Source organism: Pseudozyma hubeiensis (assembly GCF_000403515.1).
Source record: "Pseudozyma hubeiensis SY62 DNA, scaffold: PHS58, whole genome shotgun sequence".
Lineage (NCBI taxonomy): Eukaryota > Fungi > Basidiomycota > Ustilaginomycetes > Ustilaginales > Ustilaginaceae > Pseudozyma > Pseudozyma hubeiensis.
The window spans coordinates 210,085-235,195 of record NW_012133840.1 but is presented as its reverse complement, the minus strand read 5'-3'; the positions used below and the strand labels follow the sequence as shown (position 1 = coordinate 235,195).

Genomic DNA, 25,111 nt, shown 5'->3' with positions numbered 1-25,111 from the left:
TTGTCACAAAAGACAGACTGACCGGAAGCTTGCGGTCGGATGATCCGAACTTGTCCATGAGAACCTGCGTTGCGACACTTCTCGCGTTCTCCTCACTCCATCGACATGATGTTCTGGAGTGTTTGATTCCATTCGACCACATGCTCTCATCCCGTTCCTCTCTCCTCGCCAACAGTTCTCGATAATTCATACATCCTCCTTATCATGCTCAGAGCAACAGAGCAGGTCAGCTGGCAGTCCACTCTGGCAAAGTTCAAGCGTGGTTACGAAGACATCCGAATCGCCGCCGGCACTTCTGCAGATGGGAACAACAACGATCATGTCGATTGGCAGCTATTCTCGGGCAAGCACTTGAGGTGTAAAGTCACATTCACCAAGCCCATCCACAAATGCCGGCTACCGCAGGATCCTCCGGGTCAGACGAGCACACTGACCAGCCAGGAGCTTGCAGATAGGCAGCTCAGGATCATAGTCGAATGTGGACCTGCTCAAGTTAACGAGAGCAGGAAAGGAGGGGTAGGGTGGAAGGGAGCGACCGGTCTTGGAAGCGGCTATCAGCCAACTGCACCCTTGCTCTTGGTAAGACGTCATGATCTCGAGCCTATCATCAGGGCCCACTGACTTCAAAGGTCTTCACTTGTTCCCATGTGCTTCACGAACCGTACAGCTGGATGTCGATCTCGTTCGGATCAACAAGGCCTACTTTCACAGCGAGCAAAGGCTCAAAGCGGTGGTCGTGTACCGGCAGAACAAATGCGTTCTCATTCGGATGCTTGACGAGTTCGAAAGCTCAAAGGTATGTGAGGCACAGGGTCCATTTCAACGCTGTAGGATCTCTAGCTCAGTATCATCCTCGGGAGCAATCTTACAGGCGCACCGTCTTCAGCTCGAGTTCAACAGAGAAGAAGACGTCGAGTCCTTCTTATCGCTCATCGAGCCGGACAGCACCTTTCACGACGCTTGTCGGAAAGCCTTGCCGAAAGAGGAAAAGAGAAGCAGCTCGTCGAAATCAGCGACGGATGGAAAGGTCAATCCTAGTGTAGAAGAGAAGAGCTACGAAAATAAAACCATCGCCTTTGACGACGCACAGCCGGAAAGTCAGAGTCAAGGTCTCGGAGAGAAGCTGTTGCAGCTCAACCAGACTCGCGAACGCCAACCAGTCGAGCCCGTCTCAGCTTCACCCCAACCCTCCCCGTCATCGGGAAGTCAAAGTCTAAACGCTGGATCGTCCAGCGCAAGCTGTCCGAATTGCGCTCATCCGATCCGTCCACACAGCAGCGAAACCACCGCCTGCTCGCCAGACGCCAAGGCCTCGCTCGTTTCGGATCCGGACAGCGCCACGAGCCTCTCTCCACGACAAACGCAGACACTCATGACCGAAGTGACGGACGCATCGATGTATGAGCAGGTCGACGAAGCCGACGAGGACTTTGACGACGGACTGTTCGGCTGGCCGGACCCAAGCGCCGTCGAGTGCATCCAAGACGACGTTCGCAGGCTCTGCCTCACGCATCCCTGCCTCGATCGCATGATCGCCCACTGCGTAGATGAATACTTTCGAGAGCCTCGACAGATGTAAAATCCAGGCACGTGGATCTCGCCACGCGAGCCGTTGCGCAAGTCACTTGTCACACGACGCTCCATCAGCACCGCAACGCCCCCGAATTTCTACCGACACTCATACGATTTGTGCACCGAAGCCGACATACAGTAGGTCTCAGGCGATGATCCTTGACCGTGTGTGGGCTGCGATGAATTCTGCGGTCTTTGCATTGTGTCGACACTGCAGCTGGGAAGAAAGCATGGCGAGCGGTGGTCTGTGCAAGCTGCACCGTGGAGCAACATGTCCAGGAGTTTGGAGACTGCATCGGGCCACAGGCCGAGAAATGTGGCTGCTGGATCGGCGCGAGGGCCGACAGACCGGATTTGGCTGATAAGTTATGCCGGCTTCGCTGGGCCAGCTGGTGGCTGCTGATTGGAAATGTGAGGAAATTTGCCGTCTGCCAGGCTAAAAAGGCGCGCTACGTTAGTGCAGCAGCAGGCCAAGGCCGGAAATAGTAGGCTGGTAAGATCAACGATTAAATTTCTCAGCGCTTGAGCCGCTAGCTTAGACCCTGTTTGCCTCGGTGTCTCTCCGCCTCTGCCTCCGGCTCGAGGCAGAAAGCAAGGAAATCAAGGATCTTCGGTTGGTCCTGTTACGTATCACACAGCCCAGCAGCGTCGCGATGCACTTTCGACTTTGACTTTGAGAACACAACGGTCAGTCTCAGTTTTGGCCTCTCCCTCCACCATACTCTTCACTCGCAGCATCTCCCACTTGACTTCATCTCGTCTTGCATCATCTCCGTCTTGTTTCATTTACGCCCGGCGCAGACAACCTGCACAAGGACCGCTCTCATCTCGGTCTCGGATCTGCCCTCCCCTGCAGTCCTAACTCCTAGCTGCGCTGTGGAGGTCCTCTCGGAGACCCGCCCCGCACCGATTCTCCTCCGTCCAGCTTCGCAGATAACCCATTCTGACCGAATCTGTAGATCCGGATCGCGCTTCCCTCCCTTGCGTCACATCGTCCATCCGTTTACCGCGTTCGGCTTGCACACGCCTAGTTCTGGCATGATCGTCGTCCGCCGCAACTAAACGTGATCGCCAGTCTCAACCTGGTCAGCTCAGCATGGCGGCCACGTCGCGACGCCGTTCGTCGCATGGACTCACCTCTTCGGGCTCGTCGACGCAGCTTGCGCGACGCGGCTCTTCCAGCAGGTTGGGTGGTGCTCGTGGTCGCTTCGATCCGAGCCTAATGATGTCTTCCAACGCAGCACCTTCCCATGGCAGCCGCGATCGGTCTCCCCACGATGATCAGCCCGCACAGCCTGCCGCCGGCGACGATCACGACAACGATGCCGACGCGTTGCACGAAAAGACTACTGCGCGTCGTGGCAAGTCAACCGACCGTCTCCAACGCTCACGGGACAGCAGCTCCCATCTCAGCAGCAAACGTTCCAAGTCTTACACACACCTCGGCATGACCGCTGATGACGGTAAGCGCCGCAAAGCAGCCAACAGAAAAGGCAAGAGCCAGCGCGCAGAACCCGAAGACGGATGGACAAGTGCCAGTGCGGAAAATGCCCCTAGCGATCGCAGCGCCGAGGCCTCTCCCTCCAGCAGCCCGGGCGATGAAGGTTTGGTGCTCGGCATCAAGAAGCGTCCAGCCACTCTCAAACAGACTGCGACCAACACCACCTTGCCTGATCCTAGAAAAGAGTCTTTCACACAACCACCCGATACGCCCAGAGCGAGCGCCAGACAGCTCGAATCAGAGGATGGCCACAGCACGCCTGAAACAAGATCGATCCAGCCTGGTGCAGCCAACACTGCCGCCGAGACCGCCTCGCCCAAGCACGCCGCACCGCCTGCTCACTTGACCCGCGAAGACACTTCAAGGACCTTGGTCGATGATCGCGCAGGCGATGCGGCTGCAGCTGGATCTGCCTCGCAGCAGCCATCATCCTCGCGAGCTACACCAGAGGTCGCATCCATTGGTCAAAGCTTGTCGTCGCTCAACCTCGAGACCTCTCCCTCGTCCGGCAAGACTGCGTCCCAAAAGGCTCCTGCACTCACGCTCGATCCCGTTGCGCACACTCGTCACCATCGAGTATCTTCGAGCGCGTCGAATCGCACCCTCCGCTCTTCGATGCCGCCTGTCTCTTCGCCATCCTCGGTGCGATCCAAGTCGTCTGTCTTGTCCAATCGCTTTCCGCTCTTCTCGAGAGAGACACAGTCCGCAGCACCACCCATGCTCGACACACACAACGCGTTGGCTGGCCGTCTGGGTGCGCGGCACGAGGACCGAGGTGATATGCTAGCACCGATGGCGGGTCCAAGTCGAACCGGCCGAAGCGTCAGCGCCATGACTTCGAGCACCAGCGCGCCCGTTGGACTCGACCAATTGCCTCACGGATCTCTCGACAGCCGTTCCAATACACTCCACAAAGCCGGCTCTAGCAGGACGCTCAACTCGAGCGCCGCCACCCCATCCCCCTTGTCTTCAGCGCAGAGGTCTGCCACCGGAACGCTAGGGTACGCATCGCAGCAGCAGCAGCATCGAGCTGGTCAAGATGCGGTCCTCGATCGTCGAAGAACTGCAAGCACCCAAAGTCTCACGGCGGCCGACGCGGCGAAGCTAGCGGCCAAATTGCGACTGGCTCGCGATTCGATGGACGATCACGGACTCGGCGGCTACGGCACCGCACAGCGCGGCGCGCAGGGCTACAATCCGCGGCTGGAGCAGTACAAGAAGCCCGTGGTCTCGACGTTTGTCAAGAACGACCCGACAGAGGCGCCACAGGCGATCGAGGTGCAGGCCAACTCTGTTTACTCTAAGATGTTCTCGCAGGCACACGACAGCCAGGAAGGTGGGGACGCGGGACGCCGCATGATCCGCTACGTGATGGAGTATGGTCTCAGTGGTCCACCGATCGAGAAGAGTCCCTTGTCGGATGTACTGCTGGGGCCGAATCTGGACTTGGCTGATTTTGAGTCGAGCTGGGCGCCCGCATTGGCGTTTGCTGCTGGATTGGGAGCAGCTATGCCGCCTGCCGTGCAGACCGGGTACGGGCTGGTGACGCCCGAGGCGCCTGCTGCTGCGGGTGGGCCGAACTCGACACCGCTGCATCTGATCCATGGACTCACCACCACCTCGCCCGATCCGTTCCCGTTGGATCCGACGGATGTGCCTGCCTTGAAACAGGAAGCGGACGTGTTCGACAGTCACCCCGTGTCGCAGCTCGGCAGCAACTCGGTGCAGCTGGTCGATCCGAGCTTGATTCGAGCCATCGCGATCACCACCAATGCGATCGCGGTTCATCGATCTCATGTTGTCACACGCCGGTACGCCGACCCCATGCGCGAAGGTTTGGAGCGGGTGGTGCGTTCGTCCGGACGCTACGTTCCTTCGGCGAAGCCTGCGGTTGCGGCTGTCAGCAGCTCACCTGCGGGCTCGAGGTGGGGCCGTAAAACCGCACCCAACAGTCCCGTGTCGAGGATGGAGAATCGTCCAGGGATGCAGAGGAGAAACACGTCGGAGGCGCAGCATGCAGCAGCAGCGGGCAGTTCGAGCAACTTGGCCGGTCAGCTGTACAATCTCGTCGATGCGGCCGAGCATCCGGTGAGGAGTTTGAAGAGAGTTTGGAGCGGAGGGGTCGCGAGGGGTGGGCTGGCTGCGCTGACGAGGACCGAGGAGGAGTAGCAGCCGGTAGTTGGCGGGTTGGACAGTACGAGACATTCAGCGGGCTTGAACCACAGCAGTCAACGATGATCTCACTTTCATCCAGAAGGGTCGGTTCCGATGAAACCTACATGTACTACACACGCATGGATGACATTTCAACGACGATAATTGCAACGATGCAATGTGTGATCAGTCGAGCGGCAGGTGAGCGTGACAAGAGGGGATGATATTTCAAGGAGAGAAATGACGCGCAAAGTGAAGGTGTGTGTTTGAGCGAAAGGTGTGAGATGCACTCTAAAGGAGGGTGAGGCCGGCAGCGACGGCGGCGACGGCGGAACCGACAGCGACGATGGCACCGGCGAAACCGCCCATGGCGCCGTTGCCGGACTTGGTGGTGCCGCTGCTTCCGGAGGAGCTTCCGCTGGTGCTGGTAGAGTTACCCTGAGCGGTGCTCTTGATGGACGAGGGGATCTTGCCGTCGACGAAGGACGAGTTGCACGTCTGCTCTACGGCGCCCATGAACCTCTGGTTCGAGTTGGTGGGGAAGAGGGTCGAGTAGAGAGCATGGGTGCAGTCTGTACAGAAGGCGGTCTTGTTAGCAGCCAGAGCTTGGAGACTCTGCTGTTGAACGGTTTCGTTGGAGAGGATGCCCTGGATGCCGCTGAAGCTGATCTGTTGACCGGTAGCGTTCTGCAGGGCGTACATTTCGTTGATGAGACAGTACTGGGACTGGGAGTTCTGAAGGCATCCTGCGTTGCGCAGCTTGTCGTAGCTGTTGATGAAGTAGTAGACCAGCGCGGGGATGTTACCGCCGTTGTTGGAGGAGAGATCCGAAGAGCAGGACTGGAGGAGAGTGGCGTTGGCAGAGGAGAGCGCCGCGGTGGAGCAGACGGGTTTGCCAGAGCCGCAGATGGATCCGGAGAGGTAGGACTGCAGACCGGGCACGACCGAGTTGTTGCCAGCCGAGGTGAGCGCTCCGACGGCATTGGGGAGCGCGAGGCACGAGGAGACGTTAGAGTTGGTCACGAGACCAACGAGTCCGGAGGCGCACGACGAGGAGAGTCCGGTGATCAGGGATGGATCGAGTTGGGCCGAGGTGGTGGAGGCGAGGGTGAGGGCGGCGGCGACGCCGGCGACGGCGGTGGCGGAGAAGGTGCGCATGGTGGGCAGGCGGGAGTCTAAGGGGAAGGCGAAGAGCTATGGAAGATAGGTACAGGGGTCGGTGAGGGAGGGACGAACGAACGAAGAGACAGCGCGCTTTATATGTCTGGGCTCATTTCGCAGTCTCTCGCCCGGCGCGCACCTTGACTTGATCTTGGCAGAGGGACATACGCATGAAACGGCAGCGTGTGAACAATGCCAATGGCGGGCCAAGAAGTGGGTCAGAAGGTCAGCAGCCACCCAAAATGGATGCAGGAAGCGGAGCAGCAGCAACGCAGTGCAGAAGTCCAGTGCGGCAGCAGCGGCTGTCCCGGTCACCTTGCTGGCTTTTGGGCTCCGCCCCTTCCGAATTTGAGGCTCGAATCCCCTCCGGTGGGGGTTGTGCCTCTTTACCTTTGATGAGCTGCACCGCAGATTCAAGCCTGGCTCAACCCGCCTTTCTTTTGAATCGAGATGGTGGGATCGAGCTCCAGCTGCACAAAGATGATGGGTCAAGGTGCATGCATCCTGAGAGCCAAACCTTGTCACGAAGCGAAAAGAAAAATGTGGGGTTTTGTGTGTCGATGAAACAGGTCCGTGCTACGCCACTCCGTCTCAGCATCGTCGTCGAACAGCTGGAAAAGCAATCTCTTCCCAGCCACAAGCACCATGGGCAAAGAGAACATCATTGACTCGCCGACGCTTGCCTCCGCACCGACGAGACGAGAAAAGACAAGGATGAAGCATTACCAAGGCCGGCACAGTGCAATGCTTGGCGGACCTCGAAACGCGACCCAATTGCGGGAAGAAACGAGTCCAAGCGAGGCTCTGCCCACGGAAAAAAAGAGCTCAACAGGCGCGCTTCTCCGGACCCTTGCTCGCTTCTCTCGGCTCTGCCGAGTCCACTCTTGCAGTTTCAGGCACCGCCACACACTCACACACATATACACTCACTGCGTCGGAGAGAGTCGCGACCCTCCTTGCAGAGACGCTCCGAAGCGGCGATAGAATGTCGACCGCGATTCGCACGCCGCTGAAGGAAGCACGGGAAGCTTTTCTCTGCGGCGGAAAGCCAACCGTGTCGCCTTACTGTTCCCTGATTGCCTTTCTGGCGTTGGAGTGCGAGGAGGACGAAGGACGGACACGTGGTTGGATGGATGTTTCTGCTTACCTTGGAACCGAGACCGAGACGATCCCAAAGCGGTGCCGAATGGACGAGACTGTGGTCAACTCTACCCACTCGGATGGGCAGACGGCGCAGAAACCGTGCGTGTCAAGATGCTCAAGGCTGATCTTGGGATCGGCTTCTCCGCATAGCAGCGGCACTGAAAAGTTGTCAGGGAGGAATTTTCCCGCATGATGCGCCACCGACTGAACAGAGCGCACATACCAGGTGCGAATCCAGCTCAAGTCTTGCCAGTCATTCTCTCGTTCTCGGCCCGACTTCAGCTACACACTAGCTTCAGGCGCTCGTGTTGCGGGTTCAGCGACGACATTGGTTCTTGTCGCGATCGCTCCACGTTTCAAGCAAGGTAAGCTGGTCGATCCCAATGCGCCGAGCGTGCGTCTTGACGGCGCGGGCGCTCTTGCTTTCCGAAGCCTTGAAGCGCAATCATTCCAGGACACCGAAGCTTGGTGCGCAAGCTCTGCAGCAGATACCTCGCACGAGTGGCCGCAACCGATCCTGTGTCTTCCCGATAGAGCCCTTGCTTCGGCTCTTCCGCGCCTTCGTTGCCAGCTCTCCCTTAAAGAGGAGGAAGCAAATGGCAGCAATCGACACCGTTACGAGAAGCAGTCGAATGCCAGGAGAGTGAGACCCTTTGACACTGTGCGTGTGCGCTTGCAAGCGACAGTGAGCGAATGCTTTTTGTGCACTGCTGAGACCCCTGTCTCAGGTCTGGCGCCGCGCTCGCGTGATGGCACAATGGCCAACGCGGGTGTGTGCGTGTTGGTCTCTGAGTTCTGATTGTGGAGTAGAGAAGCTCGCTTTTTATGCACGATTTTCTAGCCTCGTTTTAGTTGCATCATCTGGGCGAGTGGGACGAAAAGGGTCCCTCGGGTGTACCGTATCACCCAACCGTCGACAGACTCAAGCTCTCCGTTGCACCTTGCGGCTTGGTCACATCGTACTCCACCATCGTTGTCGATAGCGACTCAAGTGCTCCTCACGACACATCGAGAATGCATCAAGCACCCGATCACGTCAAGTTTCAATCATGAGCAGTAGCACCGCTCCGCGCACTGCGTCATGCCTTTCGTCGCTCCCTGGCCACACGATCTACATCAACAATCCACAGAGACTCTCGGTACTTTCCATTAACGTCGATGCCACCACATGCATAACCACATGCCGAGCTGATGATCCGGCACCTCAGTCACAAGGAGGACATCATCAGCAACCGCCGCAGTCGCAGCAGCAGCAGACAGGCCCTACCCTACAGCCTCCTCCGTCCCTCAACCATCGACACGCCTCCACGTCCAAGCTGCATCCGCCTCCACCACCTCCCTCATCGTATCAGAGCGCATCGCAAAAGCTCTCGCGATCTCGGCCGCTCAGTCACGACTTTGGACAAAGGACCAAAGATGCTTTCAACGAGTTCGGCCGTCTGGCAACTCGCAGACAGAGTGCAATAGAAAGAGCCAATGGCGCAGACACTTTGGCTCGTGTTGCTGACGGACTCGATGCCAAGCCAACATCGCCGCACAGCCGTGTCGTAAAGCGGTCTTCTCTGCAACCTCTGTCTCTGCAAAAAGAGCAGCAGCACCATCAGCGTGTCGGCCCATCACCGTCCACAGTGCCACGCGAATTGACACGACACCATCATGTCGCCTTTGATAACACTATCGTCATCCAGGCAGATGCGAGCTGCAAATATGCATTGCTACCTCATCGAGATCTACGTCTCGCTTCGCATTCCGTTCCGCTCACCATCCACGCCTCCACCACAAGTTCCGATGGTGCTTCGTCAGCACCTGGTCCTATCGAATTCGTTGCACCGCTCTCGACGCTCACCAGCAATACCAGCAGCAGCATCCCTTCCAGCACCACATTCGATCCCACACAGCTGCTGCTCAAGGTGCGACCACCGGCCGAGATCGCACGCGAATCATGGTCACGCTCAGCATCCTTCTTGACCGCTGAAAATGCTACAAACTACATCACTTCCGAAGACCACAAGATCCACTTTCGCTTCCGACTTCGACTCGATGCATCCAGCACTACACCTGTATCGCCATCCTTCCCACGCATGGATCGAAGTGACGCAGCCGCCGCCATCGCCGGACAAGCTCCTGCTAAGCTTCTCTTTGTGGCAGCTTCTTCCATGGACAGACTGACCGACGCCATCGAATCGCCTCAGTCGTCCATCGCAACTCCCGAGCTAGCAGCTCTAGAAGGCATCTCTCGCGTCGAAGTGACGCCGTCCAATCAACCTCTCTCGCCCACTGTCACAAGAGGCGCTAGCGACTGCGACTTTGACTGGACTTGGAAGTCGCTAGAGCGCGCCAACGGCGACGACGGAGCTCGATGTTGTTGCGCTTTCGTCGACTTGAGCTTCGATGGTAAGTCAGCCATCCTCCTTGCCGCAATGTCTGTCTATGTTCAGCTGCCACCTTCCGCTCCCAGACACAGCAGCATGCTCTCGTCGACAATTGGAGGCGCTTCGACCCAGCGAGGCATGTCTCACGCCGATTCCCTCGCCATCATAGCTGCCCTCAACCTCGACACAGACCTTCTCTCGCCATCTGAAACGTCGCCTCCTCTTGTGTCTTCTCGAGCCGGGCCGCAACTCTGCGATAACCCATCGGCGTCCGCACAACCAGAGGTCACTCCACTTTCGATTGACCGCACCGAGCTTGCGCTCGAAGATATCGTCAATGACTCGCCTATATTCCGTGCTGCCGTCGTCAACCTCGAGCGTCGAACCGCATCGATAAAGAAGGCTGCCAAAGCTGTTCTCAGAGCAGCGCAAGAAGCGAGAGCGCGCACTCTAAAGCTCATCGAGGCCGAAGACGCTGTCGATGTCGCCCTCGATGGCCTCGTCAATTTGGCACCCGAGACGCTTGGTCGCCTGCAAGATCGAGTTCTGCGCAAGGCACGCACCGCGAGTCTGCAGCACCAGCGAGATCAGGCAGACATGATTGAGATCTGCCTCGAGCGTCCGCTGGCTAAGATCGTTGAGCTCTGCCGCGTCATCCAAGAAGGCTTCAAGGTCTTCGACAACGAGTCAAAGATCTACTATTCGTCGACTCAAAAGTGGCTCGCCAGCCGCTCACACGTCGAAGCATCCCCTTCGCTCGCCGCTTCGCATGATCGTACGGATGCAAAGCAAAAGCTGCGCGAACTTCGTTTTGAGCAAGCACGTCTCGACCTTTTTGCCCTGCTTCAGAGATTGCATGGCGGTCAAGCTGAGGCCCGTCTCACACAGTCGGTTTTGCAACTCTCACAGTGGCTTGTCGACCTTCCAGCAAAGCTTGATTGGTCTAGCGAGCAACAGAAATCCTGCCTGGCGGTCTTGGACGCAAGCTTGTCAAGCGCGCTCAAAACGTCAGACTCGCAGGTGCACGAGGTAGAGGCTTGCTCACGTCAGCTAGGAGAAAGAATCAGACTGCTCGAACATGCTCTCGGCAAATCAGCCGACGGTGTTGCCGATAACGTTGGCGCGCATCGAATCGATCCCGACAACGATTTGCACTCGGCAAACAACGTCAATGGAGCGGTGTCGGCCAAGGCACGCAAGTTCAAGTCCTTCCTTGGCGCATTCGCTGCGGGCATCCAAAATTCTCCGCTCACCTCGAGCAAAAACGCAGGTTTCGACTCAGAATCTACAGCCAAGCGAGCCGAATCCTTTGAGCCTATCGTCGACGAGCAATCACAAGTAGCACAACCTCGCCGACGCCATTCCATGAAGATAAGGGTCACCAAGGGTCAACATGCTGACTCAAGCAAGGCAATGGCCGTCGGGCCCCACGCACCGTCTAGCTGGGCATACGACCACTTGCCATCCGCTCCACGCAGAGGATCGGAATTGCACGAATCCAGCAGACTGAGAACAGGTGACGTGCTTGATCTGCGCGGCCGGCATGCCTCGCAGGACACGAACGAATCGATCTCTACGGCTTCAGGCGGCCACGAAGGCTCAGGCGCTCGCAAGCCAGAGCAGGGTCTGGGCATCTTTGCACCCGCAGTCGAGAATGACACGCATGGACCTCACCGGAGCGTTCCACCGGAATTCAATGCAGCTCTTTCTGCCATCAATGCAACTCCAGGAAGCGACCGCAAGAAAGAAGGCGTGCTGTGGGTCTCCACCAAGCCCGTCACTGGTCCAGCTGGAGCCGATGCACCCCGAGGCATCAGTCGATCAACACATTGGCGCGAGTGCTGGGTCGTGCTTTCCGGCTCCGGTCAGGTCTCTGAGTTTGCCGATTGGAAGACCGCCAAGGCGCTCGAACCTACCAATCCGCTCATCGATCTGCGCTTTGCAACCGTCCGTGAAGCGCGCGGCGTCGACCGTCGGTTCGCCTTTGAGATCGTTACGCGCGACAACAGACGCCTCTTCCAAGCTCCGGACGAGGAGACGATGCGCGATTGGATGCGCGCCATCTCGAAGGCCATCGAGAGCTTGCTCAATGGTACGTCCAGCGTGCGCAAGCTTGACCGAGCCGTTCGGGCTTCCCCATTCGGCAACCATGGATCTGGTCAGCGTGCAGGCATCTTGACCGAGGATGAGGCAGAGCCAGGCACCGAAGAAGGCAACGACTTTGCCGTTCGAAAGCTCCTCGATCGCACAACAAAGGGCTCCAGCCAAAGCATGACTGACCTTTCTGCCTCTGCAAAGGCTCAGAACGGCGATCGCAAGGACAGAGTCAAAGCAGGAGGACATCTCGCAGCTCTCTCAGAAAGTCACGCCGAGACGTCCGCCTGGTCCTCGCGTAGAGGGTCGCAGCACCAACGGGGCATCTCGAACAAGACACCCATCTCGGGATATCTGGGACCGGGAGGACTCGGCTCGTCTGCGGCTGACACGCCAGCATCCCATCGCAGGGACGACACGGGAGTCAGCGATGACGCCTCCGTCTCATCTCGGTCCACTCAAGGCGAGCAAGACGCCGAGTTTGATCGGCAGATCGAAGCGAACATCCACAAGAGCTATGGATCTCAAGATGGCACGGGCATCGGCCACTCTGGCTTCTCGCACAACGCTGGGGCGGCCGAAGTGGACGAGCTGGGCCAGCTCAAGGGAGGCGTTCAAGGCCAAGGCTCTGCGAGAGGCACATCTTCGTCGACCTCTTCATCGAAGCATCGACTCGTCACGAACGCAAGCGTGTCAAGCACGGCGACCAGCACGAAAATGTCGCGCTCTGCCGAGATCGCAGACATCTCGCGAGCACCAGAGAACCGTCGTTGTGCAGACTGCCAGGACAGTGACCCACGTTGGGCATCGTGGATGCTTGGCGGTGAGTCATGCTGCATCTTCATCTGCATCGGCTGCTCCGGAGTGCACCGGTCGTTGGGTGTTCATATCTCCAAGGTCAAGTCGGTCGATCTGGACGACTGGACGGAAGAACAGCTGCAAGCCGCTCGAGACTGGGGCAATGTTCGCGCCAACGCCGTGTGGGAACACTCCAAACCAGCTGGCTTGCTTCCTTTGCCGTCGGACCGAAAGGAGTTTTGGCGCCGCAAATACGTCGAACAGGAATGGAAGGACCCACGTCCAAAGTCTCTGCGAGCAGCATACGCAGCTGCCCCACCTGACGACAGTACGGAGCAGCGTCTGACTGTCGACGACGTTGATGCCACGCCCACCAGGCAATCAGTCCGAGTCACCGACGCATCACCTGTCGTCAGTTCGCCGATCCGAAAGAGTCAAAGCCATGCCAAGGAGCTCGGGCTTCGTATAGCGCCCGTCGATACGACGCCGGCATCTGATGCGGTCAAGGTGGCTGACGGACCCATTTCTCCCAGGCCCCACGGACCGCGTCCGCTCCCTGAGCGACGGTCAGTGTCAATGCAGGCATCTCCGATCTCGCCGCTCTCTCCACACTCCACCGAGCAGTCGTACGAGATCGATGGACGACTCAAGAGTCCACTGTCACCAAGTCATCGTTGGAACGTCCGCCGTGATGCGACCGCACTTCATTCTAGTGCAGACGACAACAAAAGCGCAGACTTTGCAGCACCTGCAACTGCAACACAGCAACGACTGCTCGCCTCGATGCCCACCTCCGCATCGTTTCCTTACCTGTCGACTCAAGCAGCGGCGGATGCGCACGTCAGCAAAGCGATGCTAGCGGCTCGAGCTGATCCGCGTCTGTTTCCCCCCTCCGTCTTGACCGCAGCGGCGACAGAGACATCGGACCTGCACCTTGGCGATGACGTGAAATTGCGAGTCGCCACTTCACCTCCGTCGCTCTTCGTTTCGAACCTCGGCGGCCGAACGCCCTCGCCCATGTTTTCCGATGGACCTATGCGGAGGAGAGACCAGGAGTGGGATACAGCGTCCGAGACGGGATCAAACCAATTGGAAGAGGACGCAAGACGGTATGTGGAGTACTCGCCTAGAAGCGGCGATCCCCCAGCGAGGTTTGAGGCGTTTGCGTCGCATTGATGAGAGCGGATGCTGATTGGACACATGGCGACCCGGTTGTTCACTCACTTTTGATACCCACAGCTTGCGGAGATAGTATACTATCCCAGAAAGGGCAATCGATGTACACTACCGAAAAAAACGGAGCACATCACATGTACACACCCCGGCCTTATTTTGTGAGAAGTGGTTGAATTTGCAGATCGACATCAAAGCACTCCATCGAATCCACACCTTCAATCTAAACTCAACGATCCAGCCTCGACAGCGTCCAACGCAGCTCTCAATCTCTCCAGTGACTCGTCCCTACCCAAGAACAGAAACAGGTCCGCGAGAGGTGCGCCCCTTTCGCATGCGCTGATGGCGAATCGTAGCGGTGCAAGGATGGCTGCTTTTTTGATCTTGGTTTTCGGGGCGTTGCTGTCGTTGGGAGGGATGGATGCGTTGGAGAGCAGGCGGGGGAGGGAGGCGATGACGGCGTGGATGGAGTCGTGCGTCCAGTTGGAGGGGGGGAGGGCGGAGAATTCTTGGTGGGCGGTGGAGAGGGCGCGGGTGAAGTGGGTGTGGATGAGTTTGCTATGGCGGAACAGGGAGAGGGTGTCGGGTGGAGGGTGAGGGGTCCAGCTGGGACGTCGGAAGAGCGGTATGGCGGATTGGGGTACGTCGAACAGTGTTGCGCAGGTTCCACGCGTCAACTCGACAACCTTTGCTACCTCCGCATCATCCTTGAACCTCTGCTTTGCCTCTGGAAACGCCTCCTCCAACCTCCCCCTGATCCTGCTCACCACCTGCTTCCTCCCCTCCGCCTCCCCCAACTTCAACCCCAAATGCCTCGCGTTCAAGTAGTACAACTTGCTCAGATCGACACTCGCCCTGCTCCGATTCACATCCTCTATCCTAAAACCCTTCACCATCTCGCCCATCGTCAACACATCCAGCCCGGCTCCATCCACCTCCTCCTCCCTCCTCTTCCCCTCGTGATACCGCAGATTGTTGTACCCCATCAGACCGACAAAGTTGCACAACGCTTCCGCCTCGATCCCCTTATCCCTATAGCTCTCCACCCTGACATCGCCACTTCGCTTGCTCAACTTGCTTCCGTCCGCATTGACCAGCAGTGGCAGGTGTGCGAATTCCGGCGGTCGGAATCCTAACGCCTGGTAGAGCCAGAGATGTTTCGGAAGCGAAGGTAACCATTCCTCCCCCCTGAGGACGTGGGTGATGCCCATAAGATGATCGTCGACAACGGAGGCGAGATGGTAGGTGGGCCAGAGGTTGGATTTGAGCAGGATGGGATCTTCGGTTCCGTGACGCAGGGGGTCGGAGGGGAAGTGGATGGAGCCGTAGACGAGGTCCGTGTGATCGAGGGATGTGGTTGGAGCGCGGAGACGGACTACGTACGGTTTGTTGAGCGAGATGAGGTGTTTGGCTTCGGATTCGTCCGGTGCGATGTACGTGTCTCGCAGCGGGACTTGTTTGGTGAAATTGGCTGAGTCGGTGGAGGCGACGACCTCTGCGCGGAAATCTCGATACGCCTTGCCCTCGGAAATCAGCTTTTCGGCGTAGTGACGGTACAGATCCAAGCGCTCGCTTTGGATGTACGGGCCATGGCTCCCGCCGGCGGAGGGACCTTCGTCGTAGTGCAAGTTGGCCCAGGCGAGCGTCTCTTGCAGGGCAGCAACGGAGCCAGGGACGAGACGGGTTTGATCGGTGTCTTCGATGCGGAGGATCCACTTGCCGCCGAGGGAGCGAGCGAAGAGGTGGTTGAAGAGGGCTGTGCGGAGACCGCCGAGGTGGAGGTAGCCTGTGGGCGAGGGTGCGAAGCGTAGCCGTGGTGGTGATGTGGTGGATGAGGTCGATGGGGTCGATGTGAAGGCTGCGGTGGTGGTGGAGTGTAGACGTCGACGGGCTGGTGGAGCTAGGTCTCGCACGCAGCGGCGACACGAGCGTGCGGTGAACGACATCGCTTGCAAGGAGAATGCGCTCTCTCTCTCTCTACGGAATAGGTTGAGGAAGGAAGGAGACAGTCGATGATGCTCTGAGAAGAAGATATGGCATGAGTTAAGCAATTTTGCCGATTCTCTTTGACAGCTGTCCAAGAAGAATTCCGAGATCCGGATTCCTCCTCCTCGATTCCCTCTGCTTCTTCGACGCACGGACATTTCTGCTGATTCACTACCATCCTTTGAGTCCTTTGGCTCAGTCGAAGATGAGACAGACCTCTGGTTGACCCTCTTCTTCCCTCCCAACCACGGCCTCTGCGTCCCGACAAGGTCCTAGTCCAGCCTTTCCGCTACGACCATAACCCACACACAATCATGGCCGAGCATCAAGACCCCGCTGCATCTGCAGCTTCTTCATCGGCATCCACCCTCATCCTCCTCCAGATCTCCTCTCGTCTCCTTACCTTTGTCCTCAACCAGCTCCTCGTGCGGCTCGTCTCTCCTAGCGTATTCGGTCTCGCCAACATCCAGCTCGAGCTGTTGATCTCCACCATCCTGTTCGTGTCTCGCGATGCATTTCGAACGATACTCATCCGCAACGAGCCTGGCTCCTCTGCATCCAGCTCGAAAGCTGTGGCTACGTCGAGTCGTGTTCGAAGAGGTGTGTCAAATTCGATTCACAACATTTCGCTGCTACCCATCCCCATCGGTTTCACGTTGACCGCGATCGCGTGCACGGTGTACGTCCGATACATCTCGCCGCTGGCGATGCGATCTCTGCCATCGTTTCACGTCAGCATCGCGCTGTACGCACTCGGAGCGCTGAGCGAGCTCGTGTACGAACCGTTGATCATCCGCGCAGTCAGACTTGGTCGTCCCACATGGAGGGTCAAAGCCGAGGGGATCGCCGTTCTGGCAAAGACCATCTCTACCATCGCAACGATCATCCTCCTACCTCTTTTCAGCACACCGTCGTTCATTCAAAGCTGGGTCGAGGACGAAAGATCGACCGCGCTCCTCGCATTCGGCATCGGACAAGCCACGTACAGCATCGTCACGCTCCTCGTCCTACTCCTCTTCTTCTTCCGCGAATACGGTATTGCCCCCACCATTGACCTCTACGTCCCCCGGTCGGACCCCGTCTCTCCCCCGAGATACTTTGATACACCTACGCTCTCCCTCTGCGCCACAATGTCATCTCAGGGAGTGCTGAAACACTGTCTGACGGAAGCGGACAAGTTCGCCATCGCCAAGTACTCTTCGCTCGAAGATCAGGGTGGCTACGCCCTCGCCAGCAACTACGGATCGCTGGTGGCGAGGATTCTGTTTCAACCGGTGGAGGAGACGTGTCGGATCGTGTTTAGCTCAGAGCTGACGCAAGACGGTGGCGAGAGGAAGCGTAGGGTGAGGGAGATGCTGGGTGGGTTGTTCAAGATGCATTTCCTGCTCGGGTTGGTGATGGTGACGTTCGGAGGACCGCTGAGCAAGACGTTTCTGTACGTTATGGCGGGGGAGAGGTGGGCGTTGCAGACGAGCGCTCCGGATATCTTGGCCGCGTATACGTGGTACCTTCCGATCATGGGGTTGAACGGGATTGTGGAAGGGTTCGTTCAGAGCGTCGCGAGGAAGGAGGAGATCCAGCGGTACAATCGGGTTCTGTTTACTGCCAGCGCGACTTTTATAGGAGGTCTGGTGATGAGCAGGAGTAAAGTGGTGGAGGGGCTGGTGGGAAAGACAGGATTGGTGTGGGCGAATGCAGTGAGTCTAGCGGTGAGAGCGGGATGGTGTTGGAAGTTCTTACGGGTGTACTTTGGAGGAGACGGAGAGTTGGGTGCGAAAGCTGCGCTGCCGGGAAGGATTACGCTGGCGGTGCTGGGGAGTGTAGCGGCGGTTTTGAGGGTGGCAGTGCCGAGGACCATGCCGATGGACGAGCAGTTGGTGTCGGCTGCAGAGTCGGGAAGGATACAAGCGTTGAACTTGCTTGCACCAACAGTGGGATTGACCAGTGGCTGTCTAGCCGTAGTGGTTGGCAGTATCGTGGTCTTCGAGAGGAAAGCTTTGATCAAAGCACTACGTTCACTTCGTGGTCAACCACACGAAACACGCAAAACGAAACGCTCATAGGCACGATAGCAATGGCAATGCATTTGACAGAAACGCACAACAGTTACAACAACAAAACAGTGACAAGGGAATCTAACGAAGGCTCTTCCACAATCACTTGTTAGCAACGTGCAGAATGGTCGGTTTCGACCTGAGCATGGTCCTCTCCGTGTTGAGCTTGGCCGGCGCAGGCGAGGCGATGACGGGAGTCGACCAGGGGAACAGCGGAGTTCGAGCTACTTCCTGGACGGTGGGGGAGGAGACGCCGTCGAAAGCGATGGTCGTGTCCGAGTCAAAGTCGAGGCAGAGGCTTTCTGGCGAAGTGTAGGGGTTTTGGGGTAGGTGGAAGGGGGAAACGTGGTCGCCGGGGGAGAGGTGGAGCGCGGTGCTGTCGGGGGTCCCGAGGATGACGCGAACTCGCTGGGTAGTGTTCGCGGGAGGGGAGGTGGTGGTGGTGATAGAAGGGATGAACGAGTGGGGGGAGGAGCCACGGTGCATTCCGGAGAGGTAGGGGTAGGAGAAGTGAGAGGCTGCAGCTGCGCTTCCCGATCCGAGGGAGTTGAGGGAGGCGCGTGAGATGTTGGAGTGCATCATGACGTGCTTCTCTTCCTCGTCATCGTCGATGGTGGTGGGGAGGACGATAGCGGAGCGGCTGAATGAGCCGTCGACCGGTTCGTCGTCAGCGACCACGAGAGAGGTGATAAAGTCATCCGGGAGTTCCGAGTCCTCGATGACCGCTTGCCTCTGCTTCACGGTCGCAGCACGTGGAGGCGTGCTTCGCATCGTCGTGACTCGATCCTTTGGCGAAGCGGTGTACTTGTCCTCTCCCACGTCTGCCGCGGCCGAAGAAGTTTTGGTCAAACCGCTGGCAGCTCGCTTCAGACGTGCACCCCAGCCGCCGGCAGCCGCACCAGCAGCCGCTGCAGCGGGGATGTTGTGCATCTCACTCAGATGGAGGTTCGATACATAAGGCGTCTCCTCGTCCTTGCCACCACGATGGAAGCGGTCCAGATCGTTAACGCGACCTTCTTGACGACCCAGATTGTAGGCCTCCGCCTCTTTGCGTTTGCGATAGGCGTAGATTCCACCGATGGCGGCGGCGATGGCGGCTGCTCCGAGGAGCGAGCCTGCGATGGCGCCGGTGTGGTTGGAACCTGAAGAAGATTGGTTGTCTTGGGGCGGAGCAGGGGTGTCAGATGGAGCTGCGGAGGAAGTCGGGGCAGCGACTTCCGACGTTGGCTTCACCGAGGGAGAGGCAGACGCAGTGGGAGCAGAAGATGCGCCTGGAGATGGCGCCGGTGCAGGAGCGACGGGTGCAGCAGCAGCATCCGCAGCACCGACGGTGGCAGCCACAGCTTGCCTCGCCTGAGCGACGCCAGCTGTCGAAGTGGACCAAGTGAAGCCACCAGCATTCTGCATCGTGCTAGTGTCCAAATAGTATACTGGCGAGGCTGTCGATTCGTCGCTCTTCAAAAAGCTCTGTCCGGCAAAGGATGGACCATCGCTGACCCTTCCAAAGCTGCTCACCATCACCTGGCCCGCCATCACCGACGAGTGGTAAGCGACCGAGGGAGGTTTCGAGCTCTCCGACGTCCAAGAGGCCGCGTCCCACCTGGCCGGTGCTTGGTGAGGATCCAAGATGAAGACTTCGCCGATCGGATCGTTGTTCGTCTTGAACTGCGAAGGATCCTGAAGGTATCCTCCGTGCAAGAGCACTTTGCCGTCAGAGGTGACGACGGCAGTGTGGCCCATACGACCGGACGGAATGAGTCCTGTGGCATTCCAGCTCTCCCAGTCACCCGTGGCGACATCGAGAGCCCAGAACTTGTCGAGACGAGCCATGCGACCGGACTGGTCTTTGCCACCGAGGAAGAGGACCTTTTCACCACAGGTGCCATTTGCGGGAAGAACAGCGGTGGTGTAGTCGGTCAGGGAGAAGTCGTGCATTCGTTGATCGAGAGCAAGCGATTGGATCGAGGCGTAGGCGGTACCAGTCACGTCCACGCCGATGTGGGCTGTTTCGATCGATTTGGAGGTCGACGTCGAGTTCGCCGACGAGAAGGATCCGAGAGAAACGGAGGATTGACTCCACATGTCGATGCCTTGGTACGTGCCATTGGTGGATGCACACGTTGTGGCGTCGAAAGTGCCGCCCGAGACCATAATCGAAGCGGTGGCGTTGGCCGAAGGCGACAGAGTCACCGCTTTGGCGCCGCGTCGTCGGCTTGGGGCAACGCCATTGTCCGGGTAGACCGCGGCCCACCTTCCAGCGGTGATGTTTCCAGCGGGCGCCGACCATACGTATGCTGGAGCATCCATTGCGCAGTTCTCTGTGACACCACCCACGATCCAGAGGTTGTCTGTTCCCTTGGCGGCGTCCGTGACAGCGCTAGCCGCGGCGTAGGCATGTGCGGGCAAACCTTCTGTGGACAGCCTCTGCCACTTCTGAGCGGCAGAGACGCCGGTCATGTTGGCCCAAGAAAGCTCCGAAACGTCGAGGGCGTAGACATCGTTGGTGATAGCTCCAGAGAGGCTTGTCTGTCCGCCGACGACTACGACCACGTTGTGACCTGGTAGATAGGTGGCCGTCTGACCCCAGCGCTTGGTGGGAGGAGCTGCGACGGTCAGATTGGACTCGGTACCGTTGCTCTGCTCAAAGACAATGGTTAGAGTGCGATCGTCCGTGCTGGCAGAGTCTTGTGGGGAGGCGGTAGAGTTGACAGCTACAACAGTGGGGAAGACATTGGCTCTTCGCAAACGAGACTTGGTAGAGAAGGCTTTCGATTGAGAGTCCCGTTGCTTTCCTGGGGAGCCACTTCGATCCAAATGTCCCGATTGAGCTGAAGCAAGTACGCCTGAGTAGCCAGGTCGCGCTTGTTGACTGTGACTGTGTCGGGATTCAAGAACGTCTCGAGCTGAAGCTCCGTCAAGGCTCGTTGATCGTCGAGTGGCTGGTACGACCTTTGGCAGCGCCGAGACATAGGGGACGAGGAGAACGAGAACCAGGAACGAGCGCAGCATCCACATGCCTCTTTTCGGCGTCGATTTGATGTTTGTAGTCTCCTTCTTTTTGGGGCTTGCTGCCTTTGTCCGAGGAGGAAGGTGCTGCTGCTGACGCGCGAAGGTGGAAGCGCGAACTGTGTTCTTTGTCGTTGTTGATGTTGTTGGTTGCGAACAGAGAGTGACACGAGAGGAAGACGCCAGCGTCTCCTCGACGCAGAACTCTTGCTCTTGAGGCTGGAAGCGAATCGATGGGCTGATTCGCCTTGCATGCTTTGGCTGTCGCGTCTGAGCTGCCATCGCATCGTCCAAATTTATGAGTAGGGTGGGTATGGTGGAGGAGCGCAAGTCGTCTCTGTAAAACGAGACGAGGAACCGTGACCGGGGAATGTGACAGAGGATTTCAGAAGGGATAAGAAAGCAGCACGAAGGTCTCGACAACGTTGTTAGCTCGTCCAGACGATCTGAGAAGTCGAGGTTCGCGTTTGTAGGAACAGAAAAGGGCTCGGATGGACCCGTAAGAGCACAGCTCTTTGGAATGAAACGGAAAGCGAGAGGGGGTGGGTGATCGAAGGGATGATGGAGGCGAGAAGGTAAGGCACATTGATCGGCGAGCACGATCTCACCCTGATGGGTGATTTGACCACCTTTCAGAGACTTTGAGGCCAAGCACTCGCATCCGCAGACAGACAGCATCGAGATCAGGAACACAACGGGGCATGACCTTCCATGCAAGCCAAAGATTCACGGTCCATGGCGGCACCCTGCTGTATCTGCTTGGCCAGTGCAGTAGCAGTGAGTGTTCGATTGGATGTTGAAGCATAAAGATGAGCATGAAGATGAGCGACCCAGAGCACTGCCTACAAGCAGCGATGCAGGAGGAGTTGTGCGAGCTTCCATGTTAAATGGCAGAATTGAGCAGCTTGGCGGGCGGCGGTTTTTGACATGTCACATCGATTGGCGTGTTCACCGTGGACCCTCGAAAAATGGATGGTGCCTTAGTCACAGGTAACAGTTGTCTTCTTGCCTATGCCTTGCTTCAGCTGCTGATGCAGGAACTTTTCGTCCTAAGCGAAACTGCTCACTTGTACCGAGATGGCCGGCGCCTCTTGCCTCAATCCAACTAGAGCGACTCGAGCATGGTCATGGCGGAATCTATGGAAGAAATCGGTGCTAATCGGGAGTACGCTCGAATCGAGATTCGGAATTTGGGTCGGCAAATTTGTGATCCGGATTCCGATTCGCCGGAACATCACGGCGATAGAAGAACTCGTTTGTGTCACTTTCACCGTTCAGCCACCTTTGTTCTTGCTTTGACACCGCACCTTCATCGACTTATTTGACGTGAGAGCTGCACAGCAACGATGGCGTCGACGTCGAAGCATGCGCACCGTGCTGCCGCTTCAGTCGCTCGCTCAGCTCGACAGATTCTAGCGAGAGGGTCGTCTCGGTTCCCAATGCTCCTATCAGACCAAAGTCTCATGTCCCATACCCGAGCTGTTTCGCCGAACAAGATCATCCCAGCTAGGCCCTTCAGCTCATCGATAGCTACGCGAAGGGTGCAGCGATCCGTCTCCACCGGTCCAGCATTAGCCGCACAAAAGCCAGATCATGAAAAGGACAACGATGAGCTCCGCTCTCTCTTCGACGCGCCGCCCTCGTCCTCGTCCGCCAACCACCTTCGCTCCTCCGGACCATCGACAGGTCTCTTCGAGATTCCATCGCTCACTTCGCCACAGAACTTCCTCGTGCTCGCTCAACAGACACTCGCACGAGCACAACTTCTTGTCGATCGCATCGACCGTGCCAGTTCCGCCGACGCCAGCACACCAGATGGGGCCCAAGAACTCAGCGAGGTCGTACGCAACCTCGACCGGCTCAGCGATCTTCTCTGTGGAGTGATCGACATGGCAGAGCTGGTACGCAACGCCCATCCTGACCCCGAGTGGGCGGAAGCAGCCAACGCAGCGTACGAGTATCTATGCGGCTACATGAACGTCCTCAACACCCACACTGGGCTATACAACGTGCTCAAGAGCATCCTGTCCAATCAGCAGATCGCTGGGAAGCTCTCGCGGGAGGCGACCGCTGTAGCGCAGGTGTTTTTGCGAGACTTTGAAAAGTCTGGAATTCACCTGCCACCAGCTGAGAGGGAACGTTTCGTGCAGCTCAGCGACGAGATTTTGGTTCTCGGTCGTGGGTTTCTGCAGGACATTGCAGGGAATGATGCTTCGGACGACTTTGCCAAGAATGCAAGTGCCAAAGCAGATGCGGACAAGTCGGATACGGTCGAAGTGCCAACTCATTGGTTGGAGGAGGTCAATCCTACGGTACTAAAGGCTATCCGAGCAAGCGCGATTACAGATCGCGATGGTCTGCTCACCTTTTCCGCTGCGGATCAACCTTGGGTATTCCAGACGTTTCTCAAGTACGCACCAGACGAGAGAGCACGCAAAGTCGCCTTCCGTGCTGCCAACTACGGCAGTCAAGCTCAGGTCCAACGACTAGAACGACTCCTCAAAGCGCGTGCAGAGCTAGCTACCCTCACCGGCGCCGCTTCCTACGCCGAAATGGCGCTTGGAGACAAGATGGCCAAAGAAGCGCAAAACGTCGAGGAATTCCTCCGCGCCCTCACCGACCATCATCGCCCACGCGCCTCGCAAGACCTGGACAAGCTTCGACATCTCAAGCATACTTCGTCCGTCACCACGGCCAGCAAACCCGATTCCATGTTCAACCCGAACCCGACTCTTCCGGACTTTGCACCTTGGGATCGAGACATGTACACCGAGCAGCATTTCCGCTCACCGTCGCTGCGCAGCGTCCAGCCTCTCTCGCCGTATCTGAGTGTGGGGTCCGTGTTCGCTGGGTTGTCGAGGATGTTTTCGGCGCTGTACGGGATCAGGTTTAGAGCGAGCATGGTTGCACCGGGAGAGGTGTGGAGCGAAGGAGCGGGCGATGTGATGAAGGTGGAGGTGTTGGATGAGAGCGAGGGGGCGAAGGGGACAAATGGATCTGCGGAAGGATTGATCGGGACCATCTACGCGGATCTTTGGAGTCGAGAGGGAAAACCTGGCGGAGCAGCGCACTACACTGTGAGGTGTTCGAGAAGAGTGGACAAGGACGATGAAGCCGGTGACTTCAAGTATGGACGTGCTGAGGATGGTCGCGCGCTCAACCCGGAAGATCTCGGAGGAAAGGGATACGGGAACCCTCTGCAAGCGCCAACGTTTGAACAGCGGGAGCGAGCAGGACGATACCAACTACCGGTTGTCGTTCTCATGTGCGATTTCGCTCGACCTGGAAACGGTGCCTCAGGACCGTGTCTTTTGGGATGGCATGAAGTCGAGACTCTGTTCCACGAGATGGGTCACGCCATCCACTCGATGATCGGTCGAACATCGTACCACAACGTATCCGGCACACGATGCGCCACTGACTTTGTCGAGCTACCATCCATCCTGATGGAACACTTCGTCTCTTCCCCGCAAGTCGTCTCCATCCTCGCTCGCCACCACTCCACCGGAGCCTCTCTCCCCTTCGAGCATCTCTCCGCCCACCTCTCCGCCTCCAAATCTCTCGAAGGCCTAGACACCTACCACCAGATCCTACTCGCCCGACTCGATCAACTCTACCACTCTCCCCTCGCCGCCTCCCCCACCTTCTCGTCCACCTCCACCTACGCCTCCCTCGACTCTGAGATGCAGCTTCCCGGAGCATCCTCTCTATCGTACACCGAGGGAGCGTTCCCGCAGGTTCGATTCGGACACCTGTTCGGGTATGGTAGTACCTACTACTCGTATCTGCTGGATCGGGTGATTGCGAGCAAAGTGTGGAATCGATTGTTCGCCGAGGATCCCTTGGATAGGGAGAAGGGGGAGTTGTTCAAGAAGGAGTGTTTGAAGTTCGGTGGTGGTAAGGATCCATGGCATATACTGGCGGATGTGTTGAAGGAAGAAGGTGTCAGGGATGGTGATAAGAGAGCTATGGAGGAGGTTGGAAAATGGGGTATCGAATAGACGTTGCACGCACATCACAATCACATCTCAACCACATACACATTTGCATCACAAACTGTCTCCTGCCCTTAAGACTGTCCATCGATTGCTTCCGTC

General features: G+C 57.8%; 10 protein-coding genes across 10 annotated transcripts; 6 read left to right on the top strand and 4 right to left on the bottom strand.

Moving 5' to 3' along the window:
- Positions 1-589: 589 nt before the first annotated feature.
- PHSY_006198 (likely oxysterol-binding protein) lies at positions 590-1,579 on the top strand (the record flags this gene model as incomplete). The annotated part of the gene is made up of 1 exon (XM_012336801.1): positions 590-1,579. One exon carries the CDS (start codon positions 590-592, stop codon positions 1,577-1,579), a length of 990 nt encoding a protein of 329 aa, XP_012192191.1.
- A 528-nt stretch (positions 1,580-2,107) lies between these two features.
- On the bottom strand, positions 2,108-2,571 carry PHSY_006197 (hypothetical protein; the record flags this gene model as incomplete). Its single annotated transcript, XM_012336800.1, has 2 exons — positions 2,108-2,243; positions 2,480-2,571. The coding sequence occupies 2 exons, from the start codon at positions 2,569-2,571 to the stop codon at positions 2,108-2,110; spliced, it is 228 nt and encodes a 75-aa protein (XP_012192190.1).
- Positions 2,572-2,668: 97 nt separating this feature from the next.
- Positions 2,669-5,242, top strand: PHSY_006196 (hypothetical protein; the record flags this gene model as incomplete). Its single annotated transcript, XM_012336799.1, has 1 exon — positions 2,669-5,242. The coding sequence occupies one exon, from the start codon at positions 2,669-2,671 to the stop codon at positions 5,240-5,242; it is 2,574 nt and encodes an 857-aa protein (XP_012192189.1).
- A 276-nt stretch (positions 5,243-5,518) lies between these two features.
- PHSY_006195 (midasin) lies at positions 5,519-6,385 on the bottom strand (the record flags this gene model as incomplete). Its single annotated transcript, XM_012336798.1, has 1 exon — positions 5,519-6,385. The coding sequence occupies one exon, from the start codon at positions 6,383-6,385 to the stop codon at positions 5,519-5,521; it is 867 nt and encodes a 288-aa protein (XP_012192188.1).
- Positions 6,386-7,373: 988 nt separating this feature from the next.
- Positions 7,374-8,178, top strand: PHSY_006194 (hypothetical protein; the record flags this gene model as incomplete). Its single annotated transcript, XM_012336797.1, has 2 exons — positions 7,374-7,630; positions 7,986-8,178. The coding sequence occupies 2 exons, from the start codon at positions 7,374-7,376 to the stop codon at positions 8,176-8,178; spliced, it is 450 nt and encodes a 149-aa protein (XP_012192187.1).
- A 402-nt stretch (positions 8,179-8,580) lies between these two features.
- On the top strand, positions 8,581-13,971 carry PHSY_006193 (potential Arf GTPase-activating protein; the record flags this gene model as incomplete). Its single annotated transcript, XM_012336796.1, has 1 exon — positions 8,581-13,971. The coding sequence occupies one exon, from the start codon at positions 8,581-8,583 to the stop codon at positions 13,969-13,971; it is 5,391 nt and encodes a 1,796-aa protein (XP_012192186.1).
- A 215-nt stretch (positions 13,972-14,186) lies between these two features.
- Positions 14,187-15,914, bottom strand: PHSY_006192 (glutamyl-tRNA synthetase; the record flags this gene model as incomplete). Its single annotated transcript, XM_012336795.1, has 1 exon — positions 14,187-15,914. The coding sequence occupies one exon, from the start codon at positions 15,912-15,914 to the stop codon at positions 14,187-14,189; it is 1,728 nt and encodes a 575-aa protein (XP_012192185.1).
- A 354-nt stretch (positions 15,915-16,268) lies between these two features.
- Positions 16,269-18,017, top strand: PHSY_006191 (nuclear division Rft1 protein; the record flags this gene model as incomplete). Its single annotated transcript, XM_012336794.1, has 1 exon — positions 16,269-18,017. The coding sequence occupies one exon, from the start codon at positions 16,269-16,271 to the stop codon at positions 18,015-18,017; it is 1,749 nt and encodes a 582-aa protein (XP_012192184.1).
- A 93-nt stretch (positions 18,018-18,110) lies between these two features.
- On the bottom strand, positions 18,111-21,692 carry PHSY_006190 (hypothetical protein; the record flags this gene model as incomplete). Its single annotated transcript, XM_012336793.1, has 1 exon — positions 18,111-21,692. One exon carries the CDS (start codon positions 21,690-21,692, stop codon positions 18,111-18,113), a length of 3,582 nt encoding a protein of 1,193 aa, XP_012192183.1.
- A 668-nt stretch (positions 21,693-22,360) lies between these two features.
- PHSY_006189 (mitochondrial intermediate peptidase) lies at positions 22,361-25,015 on the top strand (the record flags this gene model as incomplete). The annotated part of the gene is made up of 1 exon (XM_012336792.1): positions 22,361-25,015. One exon carries the CDS (start codon positions 22,361-22,363, stop codon positions 25,013-25,015), a length of 2,655 nt encoding a protein of 884 aa, XP_012192182.1.
- Between the last annotated feature and the right edge of the window lie 96 nt (positions 25,016-25,111).